This window comes from Terrapene carolina, unplaced genomic scaffold (genome assembly GCF_002925995.2).
Source record: "Terrapene carolina triunguis isolate 2854851 unplaced genomic scaffold, T_m_triunguis-2.0 Scaffold23, whole genome shotgun sequence".
Taxonomy (NCBI): Eukaryota; Metazoa; Chordata; order Testudines; family Emydidae; genus Terrapene; species Terrapene triunguis.
In genome coordinates this window covers 17,208,823-17,222,276 of record NW_020664374.1, presented here as the reverse complement: position 1 = coordinate 17,222,276, position 13,454 = coordinate 17,208,823, and the positions used below count along the sequence as shown (strand labels likewise).

The following is a 13,454-nucleotide window of genomic DNA, read 5'->3' as shown; positions in this document are numbered from 1 at the left end:
CGCTGGCTGAGAGTCACTCCAGACTAGAGATCAGGGTTGCATTATTCCCTCTGGGAATGGAGGTCCCGGGGGTCCAGAGCGAGTAGACTCCCCAAGGGGGCCCACGCTGAGAGACAGGCATGCTGAAGGCTCAGAGAAGTGAGGTTCCAGGAGGCGGAGGGGCCTATGGCTTAACCCCCGAGAGTGGACCCCTGAGAAGGACCTGCACACTGAAGGGGGTTCCTCCCAGGGACCATACGGAGCCAAGAGAGAGCACGAGTCCTCTGAGTCCGTGACACTGGGCAAGTTATGTTGATTTATGTGGGGGCTGAACTGCAGCACTTGAACCAAGTGATCCACCATCTGTGCAGTCTCCCTCACACAACCAATGAAACTGTTGCATGCAAATTTGCTCTAGAGAAAGGGTGGTGATTGATTGAGTTACCTCTGATATCACAATGGTCTAGGACTCTTGGCATGGCATAGACACATGCCTTATTATAGCTGAATACCTGTGTCACAATTAATGTAATTTGTTAAAATGGATGAGAATTTAAAAATTGGATGGTAACAGACCATGAATCCCAGTGATGATGGAACCTGGTGATATTCTAAACAAAAAGAGCTCTCGAACATGCTTGTAGCAATTTCCATCCCATTACACTGATTTAATGGACATTCTAGGCTTCAGATTGACAGACAGAGTTACAATCCTGGAATCTTATAGATAGATAATAGGCGAAATACATAATTCTATAAAAGTTCTTGTAAATAAAATCCTCTTGGGATACAGTTGGTACAAGAGAATATCAAAATAAGAGCAAAATCCTGCCAACAATTATTCACATATATAGAGTTAACCTTGCATGGAGTCCTATTGAACTAATGGAATAAGCATCCATGAGTTAACTGTTTGCAGGATTGGACTAAAGTTGCACTCTACACGAACATATTTGCCTTAAATAAAGCCTTGTTACCTTTTTATCCCCTTCATCTGATCTTTTGAAGGAATTTTTTTCCAAGGTTGGATGTGGAAGCTGAAATTTAACTCCGTGTATTTCTGCTGCATTTCCATATCTCATTTCAATGTCATTTTTGAGTGCCATAAACCGAGGAAGAGGCAATTCTTCATTAACAGAAAGAAAGAGAAGTTCAAATGAGACTACAGTATATTAAAATTCTTTGAAGCAGTATCGCAGTGCAAAACCAATGAAAAGTTAAACTATAAAATAAGAAATAGCACTAAGAATTACAAAAAAATAACCTATGGAACGTCTGAAATTATTTTTGTCTTAATAGCAAATATTATGAGATTTGCACATACTTGATTACTGTAAAGAGAGAGAGGTGCCTCATTCACAGTATGAAGCCAAGTCTCAAACTCATTTCTGGTCTTAACCCTAGCCAGCACTATTACATATGTTGTTCATTGTTGTCTACAAGTAGTTTCCAGAAGAAACTATGGGAGCAATCAATTTATTAGGGCAAGATCATTGTATCCTCCATGCTGTCACTAGAACAGAAAAAAAGCACCGGAGTTAAACAGACCTATTCAAAGCCTCGTAAGACTGTGGTGTCAGAAATGCTACCATTTGCCATAGCTCAGAAGAACTGAAGAGTGACACTTATAACCTCATGCATCATCCAAAAATCCAATACTGTTCTAAGGAAATTCATCATCTTCTTGTTGCAAACTTCCACTTCTCCACATAGTAAGTTATAAGATCAATACAACAAAAGAAACAGAATAAAGGCTCCTGGAATCAAGTAAAACACGATAGCATCTTTATAACCACTTATACATACAGCTGTTTCTATGAAATCAATCTACTTTTGCTGTACATCACTCATCCATTCCAACAGCTCTACTGTGTTTCTGGGGACAATGTAATTAGTGCTTTTGAAACCTGGAAACATTTCAGCAATTAAGTGGGATATTAATCCAAAGACCATTGTTCATTCACATCTATGCAGTATTTCCAGCTGCTGTATTTATGAAACATACACATTGAATCTCACTTGATTCAGATTGCTAAAGTAGCTAGTTTCTTCTAAAAGTAACCTGATTGTCCTAAAAAGATGCTTAGGATAGACAGAGCAGGAATCTGACTGAAAATTCCCCCAAAATGTCTATTTAATAATGTCCCCTTGGCAGATTTATGGTTTACTTGTTGGTTTGGGTTTTTTGTTTTTGTTTATTTGTTCTTTTTTTAAATGTAATCCTTCAAAACAAATGCAGAAGCAATGTGAAAATCCCAGCTCTCAGGCTTGATGATCAAACAACATATTTAGTCTTAAAAGTGCTTTAGATAAGATTCTTGACAATTTAATTTTCACTCCCCTGCTGGCTCACAATGATGCAATAGCAAAGATAGCAGGAAGAACTGGGTCCAACATGCAAACACACATCATCAGTCTCAACAAATGCAGTGCTCTGGATTTACTGGTGGAAGATCACAAAGGCTAAAAACTGGGATCTCTTTCAAACACAGTTTTGAAGGTATAATGGCAAATTAAAACACACGTGCGTGTGCGCGCACACACACACAGTCATGGGGATAGTTTTAAAAAATTAAAGTGTAATTTGTAAGTAAAAATGGCATCAAATCTGTGATCCTGCTACAAAACACATATACAGTAAGGTTTTGAAACATGGCACTACCATGTTATACGTTTCTCAGACTTATTTCTGCAACATCAATGTAAATACCTTGATACCTCTAGTTCAACTCTGAAAACCTATCCTAATTAATAATGCCTTAATTCTGATTGACACCCAAGTGAGTTCTTTTCAAGGATTTCAAGAATAATATTTAATTCAAATAGAAGGATCAAGAATGACAAAATGGCACAAGATAGCTATGGAAATAAGAGCTTGGAATTCCTATTCCACCTGAAGCAGTTTACATTTTAGCACTAAAATCACTTGATTACAACAGATGCCTTTGGATGGATCCCTGGTTAGTGGGAGTTCAGCAAAAGCTGTGCTAAACTGAATTGTTACTACATTGTTTCTATGTCAAACTGACATAATAGGCCCAGCAGAGGATCAGAATTTGAGATGCCCACTTTGAAGTTTAAATCCTTTGCTTCCGGGCTGGCAGTGCAGGTGGCACAATGGATCTAATTACTTTCATTTATTAGCTATTAGGTTCTCACCAGTAAACATGTTCTTCCATCCCATCCACTTGGGATTTTTAAGAAGTTTCTTTTAACAAATATTTTTTTCTGCAGAGAAGTTGTACTTAACATCAAGTTACAATGGAATCCGAACAGCAAATATGTTTGAAATAATCTCTAATGGACACGCTAACACAGCAGTTCTCAAACTGTAGGTCGGGACCCCAAAGTGGGTCACAATTCTATTTTAATGGGGTCGCCAGGACTGGCATTAGACTTGCTGGGGCCCAGGGCTGAAGCCAAAGCCCAAGCCCTACAACCCAGAGCCAAAGCCAGAGCCCAAGGGCTTCAGTCCTGGGTGGCAGGGTCCCCTGCCTGGGGCTGAAGCTCTTGGGCTTTACCCCTTCCCCCCCAACCCAGGGCAGTGGGGCGCAGGTGGGCTCAGGTTTTGATCCCCCCTCCTGGGGTCCTGTAGTAATTTTTGTTGTCAGAAGGGGGTTACGGTGCAATGAAGTTTGAGAACCCCTGCTGTAACATTTACTGACACAGGGAGTGATTTTGCTACCTGCACCCATTCATTTCAACAGGTCTACTTGCAAAGAAAGACCCCACTCTGTCAAGGTGTTCCCAAGGAGCCCCAACTTCAATAGGGCTCAATGTAGTTGCAGAGATCAGCCTGAGCAGAACTTAAGCCTAAAGTACCACACAGCACGAGTGAGGGTGGCAAAAATGGACCCACAACGATGACTGTCAATTGTCCTGTTATTTCTATAATGCTTTTACGGATGCAGAAGCAATTTGTACTTTTCTATCCATGTAACAACTTTGCACATAGAACCCAAGAATTTCATTGTAAATTTCTACCCATAATTTATGGATTATAAAACTAATTTCACCTCTTCCCCTCCTCCCCCTAAAATATATATAAATAAATAAATAGGATTTTGCTTTACAAACAAGTTGGAAGAAAAACTAACTGAAGCAAATAATGAACAATGAATGGTAAAGAAATTAAAGAACAAGCTCGTAACACACCAAGTAATGTGAGCTACTTACCACTCTTAATGCTCTCTAGCCGTACTGGAAGGCCAGACTGCGCTGCAGCAATTAGTTTCAAAGCAACATAAAACTGAGCGGGACCAAAATAACCCACACGTTTTGCCCCACAAAGTTCTGTGATCTAAAAGAGAAAAAATACACACTTTGTAAAATACTTCTCACTCTTTCCTCTTAGGAAACTTGCATTGAGTATTGAAGCAGAGAAGTCTTCTAGAACTAAAAACTCACAAGTCTGTTTGCAGTGCTTTATTAAAAGTGAGCAATCCAGTTCAGGTCACTCTGTATACCTGAATACCCCTGAATTTAAAATAGATAAGTAGTTATTTATTACTCCTTCAGAAAACACTGCAGTGTAGCATGGCTGCTATAAAATAGTTAACATGTTTCTACCCAAGAGGTGACTGCATTTCATTAGTAGGTGAAACGATCCCTGTTAGCAAACAGTCTATTTCAGCTCTTTGGGCTGAAAGCTGCACTATAAATAGGAGGTATTAATTTTCACTATCTCTGTCCAACAATAATTCAGATAATCATTCTAACTACAAAATAAAAATCATAAATACCCTAAAACTATTGCAGCAAAATATTTTTGTGAAAAGTTAGGCAGGCTTGAAATTAAACTCCTCTCTCAAACACACACACACAAGTTAGAAACTACTAGTGCAAATTAACCTACTCTGTTTATTAGACCTCAACATCCTTGTCTATGGAGAAGACAAATTTAGTTTTTCCTCATTCGGTTCACCTGGCCTTCAGGTAAACAAACATTCTCTATTGGCAAGTTTGAAATGCAGACCAAAACTGAGCATATGTCCACCCAGCAAAACAAAACAAAACAAAAAAACCCACAGCACTGAGTCTCAGAGCCTGAATCAATTGACTCAGACTCATGCTGTGGGGCTAAACATAGCAGTGTAGATGTTCGGGCTGGAAAAGTAACTGGAAAACTAATCCAAACTAATTTCATCCATAAGGCTGGCTTTTTATCTCCGAATCAGTGCAAACACAAGGCACTGACTTTCTTCAGAGTAAGCACTCAGCATTCTTAACTATCTCGAGTAATTCTGTATCATCTGCAAACTTTCACATCTCACCATTTACCCCTTTTTCCAGATCATTTATGAATAAGTTGAACAGCACTGGTCCCAGAACACATCTTTGCAGGACCCAGCTATTTAACTCTCTCCATTGTGAAAACTGACCATTTATTCCTACCCTTTGTTTCTTTTAACCAGTTACTTTTCCATCAGAGGACCTTCCCTCTTATCCCAAGATTGCTTACTTTGCTCAAGAGCCTTTGGTGAGGGATCTTGTCACAGGCTTTCTGAAAGCCCAAGAACCCTCTATCCATTGATGAGGCATTATTTCCCTTTACAAAAGCCATGTTGACTTTTCCCCAACATATCGTGTTCCTTTGTGTGTCTGATAATTCTGATCTTTACTATAGTCTCAACCTATTTGCCTGGTACTGAAGTTAGGCTTACTGGCCTATAATTCTAGGATTGACTTCTGGAGCCTTTTGAAAAAAAATCCGTTACCCTAGTTATCCTCCAGTCATCTGGCAGAGAGACTAACTGGCAGGTTACATACCACAGTTAGTAGTTCTTCAATTTCACATTTGAGTTCCTTCAGAACTCTTGGGTGAATGCCATCTAGTCCTGGTGACTTATTACTGTTTAATTTGTCAATTTGTTCCCAAACCTCCTCTACTGACACTTCAGTCTGGGACAGTTCCTCAGATTTGTCACCTAAAAAGAATGGCTCAGGTGTGGGAAGCTCCCTCACATCCTCTGCAGTGAAGATTGATGCAGAAAATTCATTTAGCTTCTCTGCAATGGCCTCGTCTTCCTTGAGTGCTCCTTCAGCATCTCAACTGTCAAGTGGCCCCACTGACTTTTTGGCAGACTTCTTGCTTCTGATGTACTTAAAAAAAAATTTGCTGTTAGTTTGTGTCTTTTCCTAGTTGTTCTTCAAATTCCTTTTTGGCCTAGCTAATTATACTTTTACACTTGACTAGCCAGAGTTTATGCTCCTATAAATAAAACAAGAATAAACGTATTAACAAAGAACAGATATTTAAGTGATAATAAGTAAGACCAGAAGATACTGATATGGTTATAAGTAAAACAAAACAAAACATGCTTTCTAGTTACTAAAACTTAACTTCACCAAGTTACAATCTTTGCCTATGCAGGTTTCTCACCGACAGTCAGTTTCAGCTACTCTTAGTTTTCAGGCCAAGAAGACCCACTTTTCATGGGTTCAAATGGTATTGCTCCCCCTTCATTTCCTATATGATAGATGCTAAAATGGCTCTCTGCTTCTGCTTATAATTCCCCAAAGTCTACTGTCCTTATTTCAAGAGCCAGGAATGCTTGCTGGGGGTGCAGGCTCCATCCCCTGTCATGATCATTAAGTGGTCTTCTCCCCTGCTCATTTAGCTTTATGGCTTTGTTTACTTCATATGTAGATATATTTTTCTTTATCCTCTGGATTGTTACCTGGCTCAATTTACATTGGAGACACAGGAAAACAGGCAAAACAATATTCCTTTGTCTAGGACAGGTTGGGTAGATGCACTGCCTGCAAAATACCTTTTAAGAACATATTTCCAGCATGTATAACTCTTTACACACTGCCATACGTACAACATAGAGTAATGTTAATGACCAGTGTCTTATCAGTCTGCATATGCTATTTTAAATTACACCTTTACATATAGAATATGACAACAGTGTGTTGGGGAAATGAGTATGTCAGGCCTGATGTGAGTTATGATATGGTGTGCCCTCTGCCAGTTAGGGCTGAGAATATAGAATGGCCATACTGGGTCAAAACAATGGTTCATCTAGCCCAGTATCCTGTCTTTTGACAGTGGCCAAAGCCAGGTGCTTCAGAGGGAATGAACAGAACAGGGCAATCATCAAATGATTCATTCTCAGCTTCTGGCAATCAAAAGCTAGGAATATCCAGAGCCTGGGGTTGCATCCCTGACCATCTTGACTAATAGCTGTTGATGGACCGATCATCTATGAACTTATCTAATCCTTTTTGAACGCTGTTATAGTTTTGGCCTTCACAACCTCCTCTGGCAACAGGTTCCACAGGTTGACTGAGTTGTGTGAAGAAATACTTCCTTTTGTTTGTTTTAAACCTGCTGCCTATTAATTTCATTGGGTGACCCCTGGTTCTTGTGTCATGTGAAGGAGAAAACAACACTTCCTCATTTACTTTCTCCACACCATTCATGATTTTATAGACCTCTATCACATCCCCCCTTAGTCATCTCTTTTCCAAGCTGAACAGTCCCAGTCTTTTTAATGTCTCATACAGGAGCTGTTCCATATCCCTTATCATTTTGTTGCCCTTCTCTGTGCCTTTTTCCAATTCTAATACATCTTTTTTTAGATGGAGTGACCCGAACTGAGGGACTCCCTGCGTCATAGCAACACTCGGTCATCAGGACAGTACACACAGGTAAACCAACAGGTCAGTCCTGGTGTGAAGCAATGCAGTGTGCTATACCAGTGGGAGGACTGAAAAGTTAACTCAAAATAGAACTACATTCACAAACTTTTTCCAAAGTGGATTTATCCAATTCACAATAACTAGCCAGTTAGTTCAAAAGAAGAATTGCATCATGTGGACGCAGCCCCTTTCAATTAAAAAAATAAATAAAAAAAAGGCCGTTAGTCTGAAATGAATCACCCATGTAGACTAACCCTACATGGCTACTGCTCTGGCTGAACAAGCCTTGGCTTTCTTCTCCTCCTCTTAGCTTCTGAGATGCCTGGCTTAAGTCCATCTTGTGATCAAGGAATTAAGAAGCTTCCTTCCTTTGGCTATCTGATGAACAGGGAGATGGAGACTCTGAAGCTGTATTTTTGCAATTAATCAAGGAAAGTTTGCCATTACCTTACTTGAATGTATTTACTTTTCTGGTTTACTTTTTATAACTGACCACATCTTATTTTCACATTTTTTTCCAGCAGGAATCAGGGGCCTCCGGCTTGCACAGGGACTGGAGCTGGGAGCATCCTGTGTGGGGAGAAATGGACGGGAGAGCAACTTTGCTCTAATGATGGCCCTCTCCCCAGAGGAGCTGCACTCTGCACAGTGTCCCGGGGTACTATGAGGAAGGATGAAGGTTTTGGTTGGGGGCTTGGGGGAACCGAGTTAAGGGGACTGGGGCTGTACAGGTGATCAGTAGTAATGGGGAGATTCAGCATCTCTTCATCAAGGCATCAGCACTTGATGACCTTCCATTTGCTGCTGCTTTGGGTCCCCAGGGTACTGAGGCAGCAACATGGTAGGGAGACCTTGATGAGCCACACTGTCGTCACAGAGTGAGTCTGACCCCCAACCCCGTGCTGCTGCCTAGAGCTCAGGGCCAGCTCCAGGCACCAGCCCACCAAGCTTGTGCTTGGGGCGGCACCTGGAGGGGGGTGGCGCGGGGCTCCGGCCGCCGGGGAGAGCGGGGCCGCGACTGGGCTCGCCGCCCTCCCCGCGGCGCTCCGGCCGCCGGGGAGAGCGGGGCTGCGGCGGGCTCGCTGCCCTCCTCCCGGCGCTCCGGCCGCCGGGGAGAGCGGAGCCCCGGCCGGGCTCGCCGCCCTCCTCCCGGCGCTCCGTGGGGGGTGGGGGGGGGAGGCGGCCGGAGGCTTTTTTCCCTGGGGTGGCAAAAAAGCCAGAGCCGGCCCTGCTAGTGCTGCAGAGCCAAGGCGATCTCTGCTTGAAGTGCTGGCTTCCAACAGTGCAAAGAAGAAACAGCAGCCCTTCAAATGCTGATGCCTCACCAGACACACTTGGGTCACCCCATCCCAGTTTTCCTATACATATCCCTGATTTCCTCACTCCAGGTCCTGCTGCACACATCCCCAGGTCCTACACAATCCTCCCCCACATCCCAGCTCACTCTTCTGCTCCCCAGGGGAGGGTAGCCCTGCAAATGTGAAAACAGAATAAGGTCCAAATATAATTTTTTATATATATATATATATTAATTTCACAAAGCTCTCTCTCTCTCTCTATATATATATATATATACACATACACACACACAAACACACACAGATTTGTGAAATTAATATAAATATAACAAATTTCAAAAAGCTGAAAACAATTATGAGGCCAATCAGGTGGGAGGAAGAATTTAATCAGAAAAATGTTAATGATAATTGAGAATTGTTTAAGAACACTTTACTAGATGCCCAAAAAGCCACAATCGAGGAAGAAGGCTATATTGGTTTAAAAAATGACCTGGTGTAGAAAGGAAGTTAAGGCATCTGTAAATTAAAAAAAAAAAAAAACAACAATATATAACAAATGCATGTTGACTGACTCCCTCACTTCACAGGAATCTCCCTCAGAGATCTCCAAGAAACTCTCATGGAGATACTGGGCAATCCGCTGCCACAGGTTCTTTGGCAGAGCTGCTTTGTTTCATGCCCCATTAAGGGTAACTTTCCCGCACCACTCTGTTGTCACTGGGGGTGGGGGTGCGGGGACCATTACTGCACACAGCCGAGCCGCATAAGGGTCAGGGCAGAAGCCGCAGTCTGGAGAAGACCCTCCCTTGATTCCCTGCTCACCCTCAGCAGCGAGATATCGTCCATAATGAACACAGCCTGTGGAAAGTGTGGGGATAGGAATGCTTATAAGGCCCCCCCCCCCCTCCCTACAGTGCTGGCTCTCCCCAAGAGCCACATGCCCAGTGTACAGTACGGTCCTGGAACACTGATTTCCCCAGCCCCCGCGGCTACTCACCATTTTGGGGGTCTTGTGGCTCATGTGTGCTTGCCTGGGGTCAGCCAGTTAGTGAGAGGTATGTGAATAGTGGCTGTGTTTTAAATCACTGAATCAGTGGTCTGTGGTGTGTGCAAGCACACACAAATCTTCTGTAAAATGTTGCGTTTTGGCTTCACAGATCGGACCTTGGGAGCCCAGCCTCCCTCTTTGTTATCACCAGCTGAACAGCTGCGCAGAATTAGAAAGCAGCCACGAAGAATTAAGGAGGACTTTCTACGTGACACCATGATGCACTCCACGGCCGAAAAACAAGAATTGAAGGAGTGGCAGATGGGGATCGAAAGGAGAACGTGGTGCGCCAGAATGAAGCCACGGAGCGGCTCTTAAACGATATGGAGCGCCAAGTGGACATACTCCAGGCGCTACTAGCACTGCAAACAGAGCAGCTCCACGCCCACCCTGCCCTGCAGCCACTGTCGCAAAACTCTTTCCCATGCGCCCCCCCCCGACACCACCAACACTCTCTTATCAACCTCCTGGCTCCAATCTGTACCCACTGCATTCCACTCCTGCCCCGTCACAGTCCAGCACTGCGGACTCCCAGTACCCACTGCACTCAACACCCGTCCCTCTGCTGTTTAGCCCTGCTAAAGTACAGTACCAGCTGCACTGTACTCTAAAGGACAAGGTTGCATATGATCCCTGGATGCAAATCTTTAACAGTCCCGGCATCCCACCTCCTCCTGGGACCCTCCCTTCCCTTATCCCCCACGTTGCTGATATGTTTTTTTGTTTGTCTCTCCTCCAGTGGTTGTTTTTTAATAAAAGAATTGTGTTGGTTTGAAAGCAATCTTTATTCTGTTAACTGAAAGCAAACAGAGCCCTGTAAAGCAACAGGCAATTTTTTTAAACCTTCATAGTGCATCGTCTGCACCAATCCCAATCACCTCCTAGCATTACAAGCACTTCACTCCTGAGCATAGAAACAAATATTAGTGGCTTTCAGCTTCAAATTGCTGCTTCAAAGCATCCCTGATCCTTATGGTCCCGTGCTGCGTCCCTCTAATAGCCCTGGTCTCTGGCTGTTCAAATTCAGCCTCCAGGTGCTGAGCCTCAATGGTCCAGCTCGGAGTGAAGCTTTCACCTTTCCCTTCACAAATATTATGTAGCGTACAGCACACGGCTATAGGCATAGGAATATTATCATTGGCCAGGTCCAGCCTCCCATATAGGCAGTGCCAGTGGGCCTTTAAATGGCCAAAAGCACACTCAACACTCATTCTGCACTTGCTCAGCCTGTTGTTGAACCACTCCTTGCTGCTGTCAAGGTGCCCCATGTATGGCTTCATAAACCATGGAATAAAGGGGTAGGCGGGGTCTCCCAGGATCACAATGGGCATTTCGACTTCCTCTACGGTCATCTTCTGGTCCATGAAGAAAATCCCTGCATGCAGCTTCCTGTATAGGCCAGTTCCGAAAGATGCGTGTGTCATGCACCTTTCTGGACCAGCCTGCGTTAAGGTCCGTGAAACACCCACGGTGATCCACAAGCGCCTGGAGAACCATAGAGAAATACCCCTTCCGATTCATGTACTTGATGGCTAGGTGGTCTGGTGCCAGAATTGGAATATGCAGGCCATCCAGCACTCTTCCACAGTTAGGGAAGCCCATTTGTGCAAAGCCATGCACTATGTCACGCACGTTGTCCAGAATTATGGTCTTTTGGAGCAGGATGCAATTAATGGCCCCGCAGACTCCCGTTAACACAAGTCCAACAGTTGACTTTCCCACTCCGAACTGGTTAGCGACCGATCGGTAGCAGTCTGGAGTAACCAGCTTCCACAGTGCAATCGCCACGCACTGCTCCAACGGCAGGGCAGCTCTCATTCTCGAGTCCTTGCATCACAGGGCTGGAGTGAGCACATCACACAGTCCCATGAATGTGGCTTTCCTCATCCGAAAGTTCTGCAGCCACTTCTCGTCATCCCAGATGTGCATGACGATGTGATCTCACCACTCAGTGCTTGTTTCCCAACCCCAAAAGTGGCGTTCCTCTGTGGTCAGCACCTCCGTGAATGCCACAAGCAATCTCACGTTGTAGCTACTACGCGTAGCAAGATCGATGTTGCACTCCTCTTGTCTTTGTAGTTTAAGGAAAAACTCCACTGCCACTCGTGACATGTTAGTCAGAGTGAGCAGCGTACTGATCAACAGTGCGGGATCCATTCCTGCAGACCGAAGAAGCAGAGCACGCAGTACACAAACTGCTGAAAGACGGCACCAAATGTGGATGGAAGCACAGGGATTTCTGGGATGCGAAGCAATACATCACTGGGCATTGGCACAGGACCTAGGATGCCCGCACCCCCTCCGCCTTCCCACAACTCTTAGTGGCAGAAGAGGAAGAGATGCTCTGTGGGATAGCTGCTCAGAGTGCACCACTCCGAATACCGCTGCAAGTGTGAACACGCTATTAAACAAGTAGTTTTTAAGTGAGGTGAAATTTGGGATACGGAAGACAAATCAGACTCCTGAAAGGAGTACAGTAGTCTGGCAAGGCTGAGAACTACTGATACAAACTATGATACTGGAGATGGCAGAAACTGTCTAACATGATCCTTAAATTCAGGAGTAATTGTTTGAACTGGAAGAATCTTTCACACTCCCTCTTTTGTAATGAAATACCTATGCTTGATAAAATTAAGTTATTCCTGAATTTTAGTCATTTTTAGATGACTTACGCAATGAATACTTTTGTGCACCCAGTGCATTGACAAGAATGCACATAGTGTTGTGCTGCTGTATACCATACAGTTAACCTCAGTCAAAAATGGAACCAGAAAAACCAGATTTTCAAGATGGTTTACCTCCATCCTTCCACTGGCTCCCCTGGAGGCAGCTGAATAACTAGCTAAAGCCTTAATAACATCTCTCTCTCTCTCTCACTCTCACACCACCATTCCTCTCCCACCCCATTTCCATCAGAGTTGAGAATGATCTCCAGAGTGGTCACAGATGAGCATTGTGGGACACCACCTGGAGGCCAATTAAGTCAAATTGCACTACCTCGCAGTTGATCCATGAAAATCGAAGTAAGCACTACGCCTCTCACAGAGGTGGATTACAGAAGTCAACATTAGAGGTGACTTAGGTTGGCGTAAAGGACCTGGTAGTGTAGACACATACATTAACAGGTCGACTTAAGGTGGCTTCCTTCAACCTAACTTTTTAGTGTAGACCAGGCCTTAGAAAATGTTTCCTGAGCTCCACCTACACATACAAGTTTCAGCACTGACATATTTTTATATGATGGCTTGTTTTGGCCTGTTCTACAGGACCCTCTCTGTAAGAAGTAACCGTGAGTGGAACCTCTCTCTTCCTTTGTAGCCTTGCTGAGCTCTTTTCCTTGGTGATGGAACAGTGCGGAACATTTGTTTTTATGTGGCTATTGAAGCGGATAGTAAATATTATCCATGTCGTGGCAAGTTTCATAAAGAGTACAAGACAATAGTCCTCCTAAGATAAATACAACTTTATGACCCTCAGTCAGC

At 43.7% G+C, this 13,454-nt stretch overlaps 1 protein-coding gene across 1 annotated transcript in view; it reads right to left on the bottom strand.

The window, feature by feature from the left end:
* The window catches only part of LOC112103829 (ralBP1-associated Eps domain-containing protein 2), a 139,229-nt gene that overhangs the window by 98,698 nt on the left and 27,077 nt on the right, over positions 1-13,454 (bottom strand). Inside the window, exons 2-3 of the mRNA XM_029910945.1 lie at positions 4,156-4,279; positions 957-1,105 (exon numbers count right to left, since the gene is read on the bottom strand). Coding sequence (XP_029766805.1) covers positions 957-1,105; positions 4,156-4,279 — 273 coding nt within the window. The remainder of the gene's footprint in view (positions 1-956; positions 1,106-4,155; positions 4,280-13,454) is intronic.